At 45.2% G+C, this 17,102-nt stretch overlaps 1 protein-coding gene and 1 non-coding gene across 3 annotated transcripts; both read left to right on the top strand.

Moving 5' to 3' along the window:
- The first annotated feature begins 687 nt into the window (after positions 1–687).
- Positions 688–6,448, top strand: LOC125535582 (alpha-L-arabinofuranosidase 1). 2 transcript variants are annotated; one of them, XM_087543087.1, is made up of 18 exons: positions 688–831; positions 1,028–1,590; positions 1,921–1,975; positions 2,149–2,360; positions 2,555–2,676; positions 2,761–2,914; positions 3,090–3,159; positions 3,246–3,391; positions 3,488–3,533; positions 3,611–3,663; positions 4,246–4,390; positions 4,679–4,797; positions 4,879–4,950; positions 5,059–5,162; positions 5,412–5,468; positions 5,584–5,782; positions 5,881–6,024; positions 6,145–6,448. In XM_087543087.1, the coding sequence occupies exons 2-18, from the start codon at positions 1,408–1,410 to the stop codon at positions 6,262–6,264; spliced, it is 2,001 nt and encodes a 666-aa protein (XP_087399213.1). In that variant the 5' UTR covers positions 688–831; positions 1,028–1,407; the 3' UTR covers positions 6,265–6,448. The 2 variants fall into 2 exon arrangements, with proteins under 2 accessions (XP_087399213.1, XP_048554608.1); XM_048698651.2 differs by having other exon boundaries at positions 694–1,173; positions 1,290–1,590.
- Positions 6,449–6,454: 6 nt separating this feature from the next.
- Positions 6,455–6,527, top strand: TRNAE-CUC (transfer RNA glutamic acid (anticodon CUC)). The gene has a single exon. It is a non-coding gene; the product is annotated as a tRNA-Glu (tRNA).
- The last annotated feature ends 10,575 nt before the right edge of the window (positions 6,528–17,102 follow it).

The raw sequence follows: 17,102 nt of genomic DNA, 5'->3' as shown, positions 1-17,102 counted from the left end.
TGTTGATGTGGCCGGATCCCTTCCCACAAGATTAGGTGGGGGGTGGTGTGCGCTCTGGACAAAAGCTTTGTGCCGACGGGGTTCGGTATCGGTGACGTTTGACGTTAATGTGTGCCATTTTCTTTTTGAAGCCGCTGCAAAAGAGCATCTTCATTTCTACCATGGGTCTTTTTTGGTTCTCGATTATTGGTTTGCGTTTGGCAGTGGTGCCTGGTTTTAGTTAGGGGTTGTTTGTATTCGGTTTTGGCGTGATTGTCTTCTATTAATTATGTAGTTTAGTGGTTTTTGTCTAATTTTTCGTATAAACGTGACTAATTTTTTTCGTAATGAAATTGCAGGAGCATCTCTGAGGAGGTTCTGTAAAATAAATTCCTACAAATTCTTTAGAATAATTATTTTCTTAGTTGTATGAAAGGTAGAAAACTGGAGTTTTAGACCCTCAAGATGTCCATTTTAGAAGTTTCAGTCCGAAGAAGTTTATTTTTATTACTTTTTGACTCGATAGAATGAAGATAGCAACAATAAAAATTCCCTTACCTAGAGACTTTTCCACTCTGGGTGAGTTTTAAGCTCCGAGTTTATTCTTAAAAAAAATCCATAGTTTTCCCGCGAAAAAAATACAAGGAAATGAAAATTTTCAAGCTTCAGCTAAGCTCAATGGCCAACGCCCCAACCGAGTCGCGGGGCTCGCCGCTCGCCTCCCCCGCGACGGCGATGCGGCGACGCCCCCCGCCTCCGCCGCCCGCGTCACATGCCCCCTCGAAGAGCCGGCTGCTCCTCCCGCATAGCGCTTCGCCGACCCCCCCACATCCTCCCGCGGACCCGACGCCGGTGAGTCGCCGCAACCCTAGAGAGCCCCGCACTCGGCCAGATCTTTTCTGCATCGAGCTGTTGGGTTCCCCAATTAGGAGAAGCGTCGATCCCAAGATGAACACACACATATTCTTTGCTTTGGCTTCAACTGTACTCAAGAACGCACCGAGTCACTGTCCCTGTTTATTTTCGGCCACCATTTCTGTTTCTGCAGACTTCGCCTCCAGTGTGAGTACTGACGGATAATCGTCAACAGCAAGAGTAGCTGGCACTGATTCATCAACGGAAATGGTTGCTTCTTGCTTCCCCGCGATGTGATGTGCAAAAACGGAGGAGTAAAGCTTCAAACAGAATACTGACGTACGTCCCCATCCGTGCCCATCCTCGTCCCTCGTCCATTGGATGCCTTCTCGGCTAGCTTTGCTTCCACCCGTGGAACTGCCTTTTTTACTCAAATTGCTGGTTGCTTGACGCAGTACGCTTCTAGCCTCTGGTTGCATGAGCTAGAGCCTGTGCTATATATATAGGCTGTGCATTCAGTAATCAGCACTCTGTTCTTTCATTTGAGCTGCGGGTTCAGTTCAAACAAGCACAATGGCTGTGCCGAGGGCGTATGCCGGTCATCGGCTCCGTTGTGTCCTGGTAGTGGTGTGTGCCTTGTGCTGGGCATCGTCCTATGCTAGGTTCGTTGAGGGTCAGGCCGGGCAGCTGAGCGTGGATGCCTCGCCGCAGACTGCGAGGAAGATGCCTGACAAGATGTTCGGTATATTTTTTGAGGTGAGAATAAGAGTCCCTTGGTAAATTTCTTTTTCAACTGCAATTGCTGAAAGTTTTGGGCTCTTTTTTCGAGTTTGTACTAGCCACTTGGTAAAACTTAGCATAAACATTCCTCTCATTCAGTAAGGCCATTTTGTTTGGTTACAGTTTAAACTGTATATGCACCTATATTGGTTAACTGAATCTCATATGATTACAGAGTGCGGCTCGTGTCGCCGTTTGCCTCAGTTCAAAAAAGTTGGATCTTGAAAAACGGTTTTGATTTTGCTGCAAAGAGGATAAACTCAACAACAGTTAGTAACTCAAATCTTATTTTGGTTTTATCTGCAGGAGATCAACCATGCTGGTGCTGGTGGGCTGTGGGCAGAGCTTGTGAGCAACAGAGGTAAGGAAATACATATCATAGTTATCAGGTATAATATAGGCTATTGTAGATGCACACTTATACTGGAGGAAGTTGTGCAGAAGGTCGCGATATCTGTTGATGATTCAAGGGTCAATTCTGCACTTCCATTTTTCCTTGCTCAGTGTTGTGTAGTCTGATAAAATTACTTCCAGGTTTTGAGGCCGGTGGGCCTAATACACCATCAAACATCGACCCATGGTTCATAATAGGAAATGAATCAAGCATCATCGTGGGAACCGATCGGACATCTTGTTTCGAACGTAACCCGGTCGCACTCCGAATGGAAGTTCTTTGTGGTTCTAAAGGAACTAATGTCTGCCCATCCGGAGGCGTTGGGGTCTACAATCCTGGTTACTGGGGCATGGTATGATATTTCTTGTCTTCATATATCTGCATATATAATATGTTGAATTGTTTTCAAAAGAAATACAACATATTCAGTCTACAATATCACGGATCGTATGTGGCAGTTTCAATTTGGTTTGAAATGCATTATTATCCTTTTAAATGAAATGGATCTCTTTACAAGTTTGCCTCATATTGCTTTCGTCTTCCCAGAACATTGAAAGAAGGAAGGGTTATAAGGTGAGCCTGCACATTAGGTCTTCAGATGCAGTTTCCTTGACCATTTCTTTGACAAGCTCTGACGGTCTGCACAAACTCGCTTCTCGCACCATCACGTAATGTTATGCTGTCACCAGTTTATCAGAAATGCCGCATTTCTGTTTGCGTATTTCTGACATGCACTCCCCTGGTGCTTTCAGGGGCGGCAAGAAACAATTCGCCAACTGGACAAAGATACAGTTTCGTTTGTATTCCAGCCAAAACAACACTAATTCAAGGCTTCAAATTACAACCACTAAAACGGGGGTGGTCTGGCTTGATCAAGTGTCGGTTATGCCATCGGACACTTACATGGTATGCCTTCTTTGTGTCTGTTTCTCTTCCTTTTGGGTGAGATTTTCGTTTTCTTCCGAGACCGCATAGAAGAACCGTGTCTCTTTATGTTGAAGAAAGCAATGAGAATGAATACTATGTATACTTTTACCTGTACCGTGTTTGAACTTTTGTTCATTACATGTTTTCTTCATAGGGACATGGTTTTCGGAAGGATCTTGCTTCTATGTTGGCCAATTTAAAGCCCCAGTTTCTCAAGTTTCCAGGTTTGTCATATTTGCGGTTATTACATCCAAGGTTAACTTATACTAGCATTACATGATTTTGATGATACACATCAAATGTATTTTAGGCGGTAACTATGCCATGGGAAACTACCTAAGAAATGCGTTTCATTGGGGCGAAACTGTGGGTCCATGGGAGGAAAGACCTGGCCATGTCAATGATGCCTGGGGATACTGGACTGACGATGGACTCGGATTCTTTGAGTTCCTTCAGGTAAATGGAACAGAGACACAGTCTTTGACTTTAACACACTAAAATTTCTCCAATGAGTATATTTCATAAGTTGATATTGATATTTATTTACTGCAGTTAGCTGAAGACCTTGGTGCTTCCCCTGTTTGGGTGGTGAATGATGGTATGTTCAGTCTACATAGATGTATGGCTTCTAGCAAACACTTGATCTGTCTTATGAAATGCTTGTCGGTACTGCAGGAGCAAGCATTAATGAAGAAGTTCCTACTGCAATAATTGCATCTCTGGTGAAGGTATGTTCTTCAATAATACTTGTCAGTCACTTGATAAAGGAAAGAAACCTGACTGGATAACTTAATGTCATGAAATCTCTGATTTAATTTTGTGGAATACGTGTTCTTCTCTGTTGTTTGAAAACAACATATGATGCCCAACCTCGTAAACAATTGGCAACATGAACTTGTTCTACGAGGAAATGTGACTACAAAGACATAAGAAGTACAAAAACAAACTGGTTTACAAAGTAAGTTGAAGATTTTAAGAATAAATCAACCTATTTTTTGTAGCAGGTGTGTTTGCAAAACAAATGATTTATATTGCGATTAAATTTGCCATGAGCATTCTAGGCTCAGTTACTACCACAAAATATATTACGGCACATAATGTTCTCTTGTTGATGCCAAGAAAAAGAGATTAGTTGCTAAACATTCTGAGGCAGCATGAAGTTTCTCTTATATATTTTTTTAGAATTTTCTTTTATATAGTATTAGTCCAGTACTTTTCCGAAATTATTTAAATGAATAAATCTATTATACCATTACCTTTACGGCCTTCCTGGCCTTCCCTGCATTTTCTTCATACTTGTAGTATTTCAGGATGTTGTTGATGGTATCGAGTTTGCGAGGGGAGGGGCCAACACTACATGGGGTTCAGTTCGTGCGGCAATGGGACATCCACAACCCTTTAAGCTTGATTATGTTTCAATAGGGAATCAAGAATGTTGGATGCTCTACTACAGAGGTTTGTAGTTCAGTTCAGTAACCTTCTTTCCTAGGTTCACAAATCTGTACATGATTCAGTGTGTTTGTGGATCAAGAATTTTCTATGTATGCCATGATTGCATAGAATTTTTGGTCATGTGACTTCTGATTAAAGATTTTGTTCTATTTATTTTTCTGCTATGGATAACTCCTGTATCTGCAACCTTGCTTCTCTACTTAGTGAAAGTATGCGCAAAGATTTTGCACATTTTTCTCTCTCATGGATAAAGCAGGAAAGCGCATACTAAATGTTTACTTGGTTTAATAGGCAATTACCAAAAGTTCTATTCTGCGATTAAAGCTGCTTACCCAGACATCAACATTATATCAAGCTGTGATAAGTCAACTATTTCAGCATCCAACCCTGCCGATCTATATGATGTTCATGTAAGGCTCCTCTGTTATGTTTTGTGGCTTGCTATCACAAATTAACCTTAATGATTGATAAAAACTTCATTTCTGCTGCAGGTCTATGCATCTTCTGCTAACATGTTTTCGAGAGCTAGTATGTTTGACAACACACCACGCAGCGGACCAAAGGTAGTATGTTTCAAAATTCCAAATGCTATCCCGACATGCTACATCTGTGATGTTCTGTGCCAAGTCTCTGAGCTAGAAATGACCTGTGGAATCACTGTCAAACTGTAGGCAATCGTTAGTGAGTACGCCGTGACTGGAAACGACGCTGGCAAAGGAACACTGGTAGCAGCACTTGCAGAAGCTGCATTTCTCGTTGGATTAGAGAAGAACAGGTTATTATATGTTCTCTTACTGGTTTTTCATTGTACTGTTTTTTGTGTGTGTGTGTGTGCGCGCTCCTGGGTACTAAATCTGGTTCATGATGCCAATAATTAAGAGCCATGTAGAAATTGAGGTTTTGACATCAAATGCTAGAGGATAATGCCTAACTGTCCCAACAAGTCTGGGCAGTCTGCCATTTGCATTGCTGGTGGGTTGCACTGCAAACTTTGATATTTTGCCCCTTAATTGTTCTACTGCAGTGATGTGGTCGAGATGGCAAGCTGCGCACCGCTGTTTGTAAACGACAATGATCGAAGGTAAAGATTCAACATCTTAAAATCATTGTTTCACATTTCGATATGGTTTGCCAGCCTCGATCGTGTCGTGTATTTGGATAATCAAGGCAGAAAATATTATGTGCTCCCTCCACAGGTGGAGCCCAGATGCCATTGTGTTCAACTCATGGCAGCACTACGGATGCCCAAACTACTGGATGCTACACTTCTTCAAGGACTCGAGCGGCGCCACCTTTCACCCCACAGCCATGCAGGTCTCCAACTACGATCAGATGGTTGCATCTGCCATCACCTGGCAGAGCCCTAAAGACAAGAGCACTTACCTGAAAATAAAGGTGCTCCCATTTTTTCTTTTCCAAATTTCAGTAAGCAAACTCTGCTGACCAACCTTATTACGAAACAAAAATGACCAAACACAACAATCTTTCCGCAGGTCGTGAACTTCGGCAGCAAAGCCATGGATCTCAACATAACAGTGACGGGTCTGGAGAGCGGCATCAAGAGCTCCGGCTCGAAGAAGACGGTGCTGACATCCGCCGCGGCGCTCGACGAGAACTCCTTCGAGCAGCCAGAAAAGGTCAGCACCGCACCACCACACTTTTTTTTTTTGCTGACTCTGCAGGTGGTAAATTGCTCGCTCTAGCTGTTTAGCTCTGGTGTTTGCTGACTCTGCAACCGTGTTGCTGGAATTCTGCAGGTGGCGCCGGTGTCGAGCCCGGTGGCCGACGCCAAGCAGCAGATGGGCGTGTCAGTGAGCCCTTACTCCCTCACATCGTTCGATCTCCTGCTGGAGCCCAGCAAACACTCAATCATATGAAGAAGAAACTAGCTCGAGTGGAAGGAAATCATAGAGATAATTACCACGTATATTGTAGATTGTACTGTATTATTCTCTGTGCCTGGATTGTATGTCTGGAAGAAACATTACGTGGCCGTCTCTCTGAAGCTTATTACAGCAAACATTGTGCTCCGTAACTAGAAGCGATATTTGCAAATGTTCATCACCTTCCGTCGTAGTCTAGGTGGTTAGGATACTCGGCTCTCACCCGAGAGACCCGGGTTCAAGTCCCGGCGACGGAACATTTTTTTCCCACGCCACTTTTTAACCTACTTACAAATGGCTACTATTCCAGTCTCAGTTTTAGCACTTTCAGCTTTAACTTTAAACGTTCACAGTTGAAATATGAATATTGGCTCCAATGTATCATTCATCCAGTTTTAACTTTAATTGTAACGACTGGAATATGAATATTGGCTCCAATGTATCATACATCCAGTTTTAACTTTAATTGTAACGACTGGAATATGAATATTTGCACCAACATATCATACATCCATTTTTTAAAGCTTTAACAGCAAACGATTGGAATATGAATATTTTGGGGAAATTGTTGAACACATGATGTGTGTGAGAGTTTTGAGGCAATACAATAAGGAAAACGTTTGTTTTAAGTCGGATGAAAAGAACGAAACGCAAGCCGCTCCCGTTGATCAACACGTGTCCTCTCGCCTTCCACCGCTTCGCTCAGCCGGCCTTATCTCTTCACCCCGTCTCTCCTCCACACATTTTCATCCCCGCTCATTTTTTTTCTCTTTCCCATCTCTGCTCGCGAGAAGAGGAGAGCCCCCATGGCGTACTTCAGCCAAGGTGCTGCGAAAAAGGGAGCGACGGCTCCACCACGCTCCTGCATCCCACCACAAATGGAGAGACGGTGAAGTCCGCACGCCACCGCCGCGGTGTTGCATCCTCGAGGGTGCGACGCAGCGCGCACGGGGGGAGGCGCTCGCTCGTCGGTACCGCCGGCGATGCGCCGCGCTCGTCGATGACCATCTGTGCTCCAATGCAGAGCAACGCATCCATGGCCACAGCACTGCGATACAACCTGCTGATGTTGCAAGTCGCCGGCGGCGGCGCTACATTGGAGAGCTCTTGGGGCCATTGGAGCTCCACCGCGGCTGCAGTGAAGTGTCGCCGGAGGGTCGGGGTTGCAATATAGCGTCACCGGAGCTGCAGTGAAGCATGCCGGAGGGTCGTCGGGGTTGCAATGGAGCGTCGCCGGGAACTGCAGTGAAGCAGGCCGGAGGGTCGTCGGGGTTGCAATGGAGCGTTGCCGGAGCTGCAGTGAAGCACGCCGGAAGGTCGTCGGGGTTGCAATGGAGCGTTGCCGGAGCTGGAGTGAAGCACGCCGGAGGTTCCAATGGAGCGTCGGCGGCGCCACCAGTGCTGCCATGGAAGCTGTTACGCTTGGTACAGGGAAGGAAGACGAGGTTTGTGCTGCGATCCAACTGCTGCGCTACGTACAGGGAAGGAAGATGAGGCTGTGCTACGATCTAACGGCAACCCCCGTCAGATCGGACGGCTGGTTAGGCGGATGATTTCCGACTTATTCGTAGCAGTCGCCATACAATAACCAAGAATAAATCCGTCGTGAGCTTTAAGAGAAAATTCAGTTCTACGGTGCTTGTCAGGAAGACAGGAACGAACAAACCATTTGAACGCAAATACTCTAAAATATCCTACTTGGGGCTTTCTACTGGGAAGTTCATATACCACCTTCTTGAGGAGCTCGTGGAGGTATGGTTGATTTTTTTTTTGCGGGGTAAAAGGGAGTTTTATTGCAAATTCATAGAGTTACAGTCAAGAGGCCACAAGTCCTCGATACAAGGTGGAATCGAGCCCAACCACACTGTTGTAGCTCGTTCGGACCGGCTATAGGTGGCCAACCGATCGGCAACTCTATTTTGACTACGTCTAATTTTCTGAGGTACAAACTCCCTCTCACTCATCAACTTCTTAATCTCTAACACTAACTGGCCATACGCCGAGCGAACCAGGGCATCATTTGACAAACTGGACAGAGCTTCCGAAGAATCCGACTGCAAGACCACTGGCCGGTTGGAGTGCTGGATAGCCAAGGCCATACCTTGCATGATTGCATATAGTTCTGCTTCCAAAGGATCATTGCAGTGGAAAATAAAACGGTAAGACGCAAAAATAACCAAACCTTCGCTGTCCCGGAGAACCATGCCCGCAGCCGCTGACCCATCAGCCCCCAAAAATGAACCATCCACGGAGAGGGCGACGTAGTCTTGCTTCGGGGCCGGCCAGGGAAGTGGAGGGGCCGCCTCCAACTGTATGGGAGCAGTGGAGGGCGTAGCTGCCATTTTACCTTTCAAGATTTCATCAGTGTTGAAAACCTCTCAGCTAGTTTGATGGATTGGTAGTAGCTGTCCAGAAAATCCACCGTAGAAAGAATCGGGGGTGGATCCTTACCATGTGACATGTCATTGCGTAATTGCCAAATCCGCCATATCAACATTATTAACATGTCCCGAACATCATCAGAGCACCAGGTAAGCAGGTGCAGCAACCATTCCTTCCCATTGTCAAGGAGAAATTCATCACCTGGAAGGGGCCATCTGTTCCGCATATGTTCCCAGAGACTTCTAGCGTGCGAACAGGCAGCCAATGCATGGAATGTACCCTCCTCCTCCACACCGCACAAAGGGCAGGTCGAGCGAGTAGAAACATGTCTGTATTTCTTGCATTGCTGTGTGGGTAGAGTTCCTATCACAGCCCTCCATGCTGTGATCTTCATTTTCTGAGGTATGTTAGATTTCCACACATAGTTCCATAAGCCCCGGTTGCCATCTGGGCTAGTACTTGAAGCACCATCTGCGAACTGGATATTGTGTTCGTACATAGCTAGTTTATATGCACTTTTCACTGTGAAAACTCCACTTTTCTCCGGAAATCAAGAGAGAAAGTCCGTTCGTTGACGGGGGGATGTTCTGATTTTCAAAATATGTTGAACGTCCATCGGCCAAAAAAATTGTCTCAGGCGGTCAACTCTCCAAGCACCATTGACATCTAGGAAATCAGAAACACGATTTAGACGACAAGTACCTTTAGGGGAGATTGGCCGGAATGAAGAGGGGCGCGGTATCCATGGGTCTCTCCATGTCCGTATTGCAGCTCCGTTCCCCACCCGCCAAATAACACCATTTTTGAAAAGCTCAAGACCATGCAATATACCTTTCCACACCGCGGAGCCATTGCCTGAAAAAACAGTGTCCAGAGTATGACCTGAAGGGTAATATTCAGCCTTCAGTAATCGTGCACATAAAATTCCAGGCGAGTCCAGCAAGCGCCAGGCTTGTTTGGCCAACAAGGCCTGGTTGAAAGCTCGCATGTCCCTGAAACCCATGCCTCCCATAGGCTTTGGTAGCATCATTCTGTCCCAGCTCATCCAGGCCATCTTCTTTTTCCCATTCTCGACACCCCACCAATATTGCCTCATCAACCGTGTTAGCTCATCGCAAACAGAAGCAGGGAGCCTAAACACACTCATAACATAAGAAGGTATGGTTGATTGATGGCGGTGCACATGGTGTTGATGGCATTGGCCAAAAGCATATGTGCCTATTATACTCGTCGAGCATAGTGTACCACCACGATCAATGTTTCCTCTCCATAACTCCATTTTGTTGAGGGTACAGGTGGTGGAAAGCTTGTGGTTGATCCCATTTTCATCGAGGGAGACATCAATATTGGTGATCTTGAACTTCGTCCCATTATCACTTCAGACTTTCTTGATCTTGACCTAAATATGGCTTTGATCTTTTCTTACAAAAGTCTTGAATGTGCCTTGGGTTTTACCTTTATCATCCAAAAAAATACCAAAATGAATATAGAATAATCATCAATTATTATGAGACAAAATTTCCGGACATATGTTCTACCTTGTTTTAAGCACATTTGTAGGGATACACAATGGACTCGGATGATGAGTTTATTTACAACGAGTTATTCGATCCGTTGTCATAGGACGACGGTGATGGCGGCTACAAGTTGATGATGACGATGATCCTCGAAGAAATGGAGAAGAAGGAGGAGCATATGGTGTCAACTTTAGGGGTTTTGACACCGGGCAGCACAACTGTTTGCCGGGCTATTGTTCGTGTACATGCTAATATGTGGGATCCCGAGACATTGTGAGAGGTAATAATTGCATGCCTGATCATGCACGACAAGATTGTGGTCATCCGGAGAGGTCGGACGGCTAGATAAGGTTAGGTTTTTTTTTGGATAAGTTAGATAAGGTTTTTTCTAATAAAGACACTTAAAGCGCATCTTTTTTTAAAAAAAATTACTCAAAGCGCATCTTAAATCTGATTAATATCAAGAAAACAATGATCAGTACCACGGATAGATAACAGAGCGTGCTTTCTCAGGGGACATTTGTTTCCATCGGAGCGAGCTAACTTTCGCCCCCGCCCCGCACGTGGTTTCACTTAGCCGTGGACCGTCGTGGACGTATGTTCCTCCAACGAACTCGCACGGCGCCGCGCACCAGCCCGGGCCGGGCCGCACCGCTCCCGCCTGCATGTGCATGCAACAAGCTCCAAAACGTCCTGCGTCGTCCCAGCTCCATGCACGGCCATTTCAGGCTAAGCCAGCGCTTATCACACGCGCGTACGTAGCACTACGTGCCCATGACCCCATCATCATCGTCTCCGGTCGTCGCCTACCAGCACCGCAGCTGCCACGAAGCTTCCTAAAGTCGTCCTACACCAGCACCGCGCCTGCCTCCGCAGATAGAGAGTATGTCTATACACACGAACAAAACAATGCAAGAATACGTATAGGACGGTGACGTTACTTGCTGCCTGGCTTTTCGTGGCATATACTTACATTAGTAAGTACTTCCTAAATGCTCTTATATTAGTTTACGGAGGGAGTACATTATTACATATATCTGGCGGAACTAATGCGTGGTTAATAACCCAATGTTTGTGTGGGTGTGTGGGTTTAACAAAAGGTTATATCTCTTACGCCAAAAGAAAAAAACGAAAATGACGTGCATACGATATTACTTTCCTATACAATCCTTGTACGGCACTAACTAACATGGACCATTCACGTTGGAACACAAGAAGGAAACCAACAGCTCGTGCCATGCGTCTTACAAGGACTGTACGTGCGTGTAGCATCGATCAAAAAAAAAATTGACGGAAAGCATGGATTAATGTTATCTGCAGTTTCTTGTCTTGGTGGACCAACTGTTTCTTATTGTACCAACATATACGTACGTATGTATTGTACGTGCCATGCAACTGCCAGGCAAGTAAGTTTCTTGACCGACGCGAACCAACCCGTGGTTGGATGGTTAGAGGGACTGTGGTATCCCCAGCCCAGGAGGGTTCAAATCCTGGTGCTCGCATTTATTCTTGGATTTATTTCAGGATTTCCGGCGATGCGCATTCAGTGGGAGGAGACGTTCCCGTCAACGACAAGGTGCCTACGGTGACTTTGTAAATTTCAAGATGATATGCCGGCTCAGTCTTTCGGAGGTGCTCATAGGGGTAGGGTGTGCGTGTGTGCGTTCATAGAGGTGAGTGTATGCGCGTGTATATGAGCACTTGTGTCTGTACTGATGTTAAAAAAAGAAGTTTCTTGACCGACGAGCCTCTCTCGTTAACTATTGTCTTTCTTTGTACAAATGGGTCAATCAGTGACAAGAATTTTACATGTTCGTATTAGAGGGGGAGAGGTCGGCCGGTTAGATAAGATTTTTTTTTTACAAGGTTAGATAAGTTCTTTTTAACAAAGACGCCCAAAATGCATCTTAGATCTAACTAATATCAAGAAAAACAAAGGCCAGTTCAATGAATAGACAATTGGATGTGGAGCAATCAGTAAAAAAAATTACATTAGATAAGGTTAGTTGGGTCTTTGGGATGTAATCAGTAATAGTTGAGAAGCTTACTTTCCAGAACAAATGTCAATATATCTGTTCACAGTTAACCACCCCTGGCACCACGCATGTGCCGTAACAATGTGACCATAAGAAATTTCATGTCTGCTTCCTTCTCCCAAGCATGTCTGCTAGCTAGCCTCTCCTCCTTTTATTCTGCCATGAAATATATTCTGCCCAGCATGTTGCACGCAGCAGAGATATATACATACGAGTATATATTTGATCTGATCTCTGAGTCCTAATCAAACCCTACTGGTCACAGTCTTAATAAGTAGTACATCACCCACTCACAGAAAATGCATTTCAATATTTTTCAAGTATTGTTCGCTATACAGTTCATTCACACGCAGAGCTAGCCTCGAATAAAACATGCCCTGGATACAGAGCTGTACGGCTGCACTACCGAATCGATCTGCTTTGACCAGCTGCTAGCCGAGAGAGAGAGATAAATAATAATTAAGAATAACCCGATGGCGATTGGGTCGATCCAACGCGCCAATCGCTAAAGAATGTCAATGCATTGGTACATTTTTTAAAAAGTCTCGACATGCTAATCACGATCGTCATAGTATAGTTCAGGAAAAAAAATGAATAGGGTCGCCGTAGCTTGGTAACCAAAAACCACAGCACAACGTGACCGAGCCTAAACATACCCTCCGTCTCCCCCTCTCCCATTCTTGAAACTGAACCATTCCCCTTATATTTATAAAAACTTATGAGCTCAGCTATATTTATATGATCAGCCCTAGCAAAAATAGTAATTAATATGTAGAAAGTATGATTTTTTAGTGGGGGATTTGATCCGTAAAATAGATCATCATCAAAACTCAAACTTAAAAGTCGTTGTGTTGATCCAGCATGAGCACTGACTATTCATCAAAAAGATTATGATCGATGTATAGCATAATGATATATTGTTTATTCTGACCACATGATATATACTCCCTCCGTCTTAGAATAAGTGACTCAACTTTGTACTAAGTTTAATGCAAAATTAGTACAAACTTGAGTCACTTATTTTGGGACAAAGGAAGTATATAGTAAGCTATCTAGAAGGGAAAAAACGACGTTCTGACTTCTTGTGATTACCTAGGTGTAGCATTTTTTGGGAAGAGCTTTCCTACACCTACATAAGCTATCTAGAAGGAGTATTACGAAACTTAGCGTATGAGCTGATGTGGCCTGATTTAGTTGGAAGAAAAATGGCCCAGGCCCACCCCATGAAATTCAGGGGGGTGATTAGTTTAGGGGAAGGAAAATTACGTAGTTACGTAACAAGTTACGTAGGTGTAGCATTTTTGGGGAACTATTTACGAATAGAAATGCCACTGGCGGTGGAAGGGCCAGTGCCACTATCACAAAATTTATACCTTTTTGAGAAATGTAGGCAGCATGTGACGTGGGAAGCTCTAGTTTCTAAAATATGTCTTCGTTATAGCATTCCACGCCACGTACCTCAGAAGGGCATGATGCCGCAACTTTGTGGATGCTATCGGCGCTTCTCCCACCAATCATAGACCGCACAATTGGTGCACCAATAAGGCCGGGGGGTGGTGGTGGTGGAGAGAGGCGGGTTCCACATGGATCACAAATCACACCTATGTCGTGTAGCTGCAACCCTTGCCAAGGTGGGAGGGTTTCTTGGAAGCCGCTAGTGGAAGCAACACGCTGGCTTGAATGTATCCCGTTCAAAAGAAATTAAAAACCATTCAAAAATAGTAATACATTGTCACCACACAAATATGATCAAGACAAAAATATGATTGAGGCTAAACAAACTCTTTCCATATATCTTTCCCCTCCTGCAAAGTCGAGAATGCGCCATGACAGCGAGCCAATTAAGGAATAGTACCTATTGGCTCATCAGAAAGATCTAACAATAACAAAACTTGTAGGTCGTTGTTAGGAGCACACCCGCATCTCTCATGGTGCACAATATATTAAACATAAACTCGACATACTCCCTCCATTTCATACTACAAGCGGTTCCACGGCTCCCGGTTAGGGGCCTCTCATCATGTCGACTCCTAGTCTAGTGAGTCGGGCTAAGGACCTCCTTGTTCGTTCCGTCCTTGGCCACTTTGGACAGCCCATGACAATCTACTAGGAAAATCAAGAAGCCTTGTCATTCATGACAAGTACTCCTTATCTGTGATCCGTGAAGGACTCCTCTCCACCGACGTAGCCGACTAGGATTGTTGTTATCCTAGGCCTCCGGTAACTTATATAAACCAGGGTTGGGCTAGTTGATAGAACATCTAGATACACAACAATCTTAGTTTGTACTTTGTACTCCATCCAAAAGCAATATACACAAGCAGCGTGTAGGGTCTTATCTCTTCAGAGAGCCCGAACCTGTGTAAAAACTGTTGGAAATATGCCCTAGAGGCAATAATAAAAGGTTTATTATTATATTTCCTTGTTCATGATAATTGTCTTTTATTCATGCTATAATTGTGTTATCCGGAAATCGTAATACATGTGTGAATACTTAGACACCAAGATGTCCCTAGTAAGCCTCTAGTTGACTAGCTCGTTGATCAACAGATAGTCATGGTTTTCTGACTATGGACATTGGATGTCATTGATAACGAGATCACATCATTAGGAGAATGATGTGATGGACAAGACCCAATCCTAAACATAGCACAAGATTGTATAGTTCGTTTGCTAGAGTTTTCCAATGTCAAGTATCTTTTCCTTAGACCATGAGATCGTGTAACTCCCGGATACCGTAGGAGTGCTTTGGGTGTACCAAACGTCACAACGTAACTGGGTGACTATAAAGGTATACTACGGGTATCTCCAAAAGTGTCTGTTGGGTTGACACGGATCAAGACTGGGATTTGTCACTCCGTATGACGGAGAGGTATCTCTTGGGCCCACTCGGTAATGCATCATCATTATGAGCTCAAAGTGACCAAGTGTCTGGTCACGGGATCATGCATTACGGTACGAGTAAAGTGACTTGCCGGTAATGAGATTGAACGAGGTATTGGGATACCGACGATCGAATCTCGGGCAAGTAAAATACCGATTGACAAAGGGAATTGTATACGGGGTTGCTTGAATCCTCGACATCGTGGTTCATCCGATGAGATCATCGAGGAGCATGTGGGAGCCAACATGGGTATCCAGATCCCGCTGTTGGTTATTGACCGGAGAGCCGTCTCGGTCATGTCTACATGTCTCCCGAACCCGTAGGGTCTACACACTTAAGGTTCGGTGACGCTAGGGTTGTAGGGATATGTATATGCAGTAACCCGAATGTTGTTAGGAGTCCCGGATGAGATCCCGGACATCACGAGGAGTTCCGGAATGGTCCGGAGGTAAAGAATTATATATAGGAAGTGCTATTTCGGCTATCGGGACCAGTTTCGGGGTCACCGGTATTGTACCGGGACCACCGGAAGGGTCCCGATCCCGAAGGGCCCCATGGGCTGAAGTGGGAAGGGATCCAACCCAAAGTGGGCTGGGGCGCCACTTCCCCTAGGGCCCATGCGCCTAGGGTGGGGAAACCCTAAAGGGGGGGCGCCCCCTTGCTTGGGGGGCAAGCCCCCCACCCCTTGGCCGCCGCCCCCCCTAGGAGATTGCATCTCCTAGGGCCGGCGCCCCCCTAGGCCCCCTATATATAGTGGGGGGGAGGGAGGGCCTCTCACCTACGCCTTTGGTGCCTCCCTCTCCCTCTCCAACACCTCCTCCTCCTCCTCCATAGAGCTTGGCGAAGCCCTGCCGGAGTACTGCAGCTCCACCACCACCACGCCGTCGTGCTGATGCTGGAGCCATCTTCCTCAACCTCTCCTTCCCCTTGCTGGATCAAGAAGGAGGAGACGTCACGCTGACCATACGTGTGTTGAACGCGGAGGTGCCGTCCGTTTGGCGCTAGGATCTCCGGTGATTTGGATCACGTCGAGTACGACTTCCTCATCCCCGTTCTTTGAACGCTTCCGCGCGTGATCTACAAAGGTATGTAGATGCAATCCGATCACTCGTTGCTAGATGAACTCCTAGATGGATCTTGGTGAAACCGTAGGAAAATTTTTATTTTCTACAACGTTCCCCAACAGTGGTATCAGAACCAGGTTTATGCATAGTTCTTTTGCACGAGTAGAACACAATTTGTTGTGGGCGTAGATGTTGTCAACTTTCTTGCCGCTACTAGTCTTATTTTGCTTCAACGGTATTGTGGGATGAAGCGGCCCGGACCAACCTTACACGTACGCTTACGTGAGACCGGTTCCACCGACTGACATGCACTAGTTGCATAAGGTGGCTGGCGGGTGTCTGTCTCTCCCACTTTAGTTGGAGCGGATTCGATGAAAAGGGTCCTTATGAAGGGTAAATAGAAGTTGACAAATCACGTTGTGGCTTTCACGTAGGTAAGAAAACGTTCTTGCTAGAACCCTCTTGCAGCCACGTAAAACTTGCAACAACAATTAGAGGACGTCTAACTTGTTTTTGCAGCAAGTGTTTTGTGATGTGATATGGCCAAAGTTGTGATGAATGATGAATGATATATATGTGATGTATGAGATGTTCATGCTATTGTAATAGGAATCACGACTTGCATGTCGATGAGTATGGCAACCGGCAGGAGCCATAGGAGTTGCCTTTATTTTTGTATGACCTGCGTGTCATTGAGAAACGCCATGTAAATTACTTTACTTTATTGCTAAACATGTTAGCCATAGTAGCATAAGTAATAGTTGGCGAGCAACTTCATGGAGACACGATGATGGAGATCATGATGATGGAGATCATGGTGTCATGCCGGTGACAAGATGATCATGGAGCCCCAAGATGGAGATCGAAGGAGCTATGTGATATTGGCCATATCATGTCACTATTATTATTTGATTGCATGTGATGTTTATCATGTTTATGCATCTTGTTT

Source organism: Triticum urartu, chromosome 2A, assembly GCF_056163025.1.
Source record: "Triticum urartu cultivar PI428250 chromosome 2A, HENAU_Tu73, whole genome shotgun sequence".
Lineage (NCBI taxonomy): Eukaryota > Viridiplantae > Streptophyta > Magnoliopsida > Poales > Poaceae > Triticum > Triticum urartu.
Note: the sequence above shows the minus strand (reverse complement) of the source record. Positions and strands in the feature narration are given on the sequence as shown.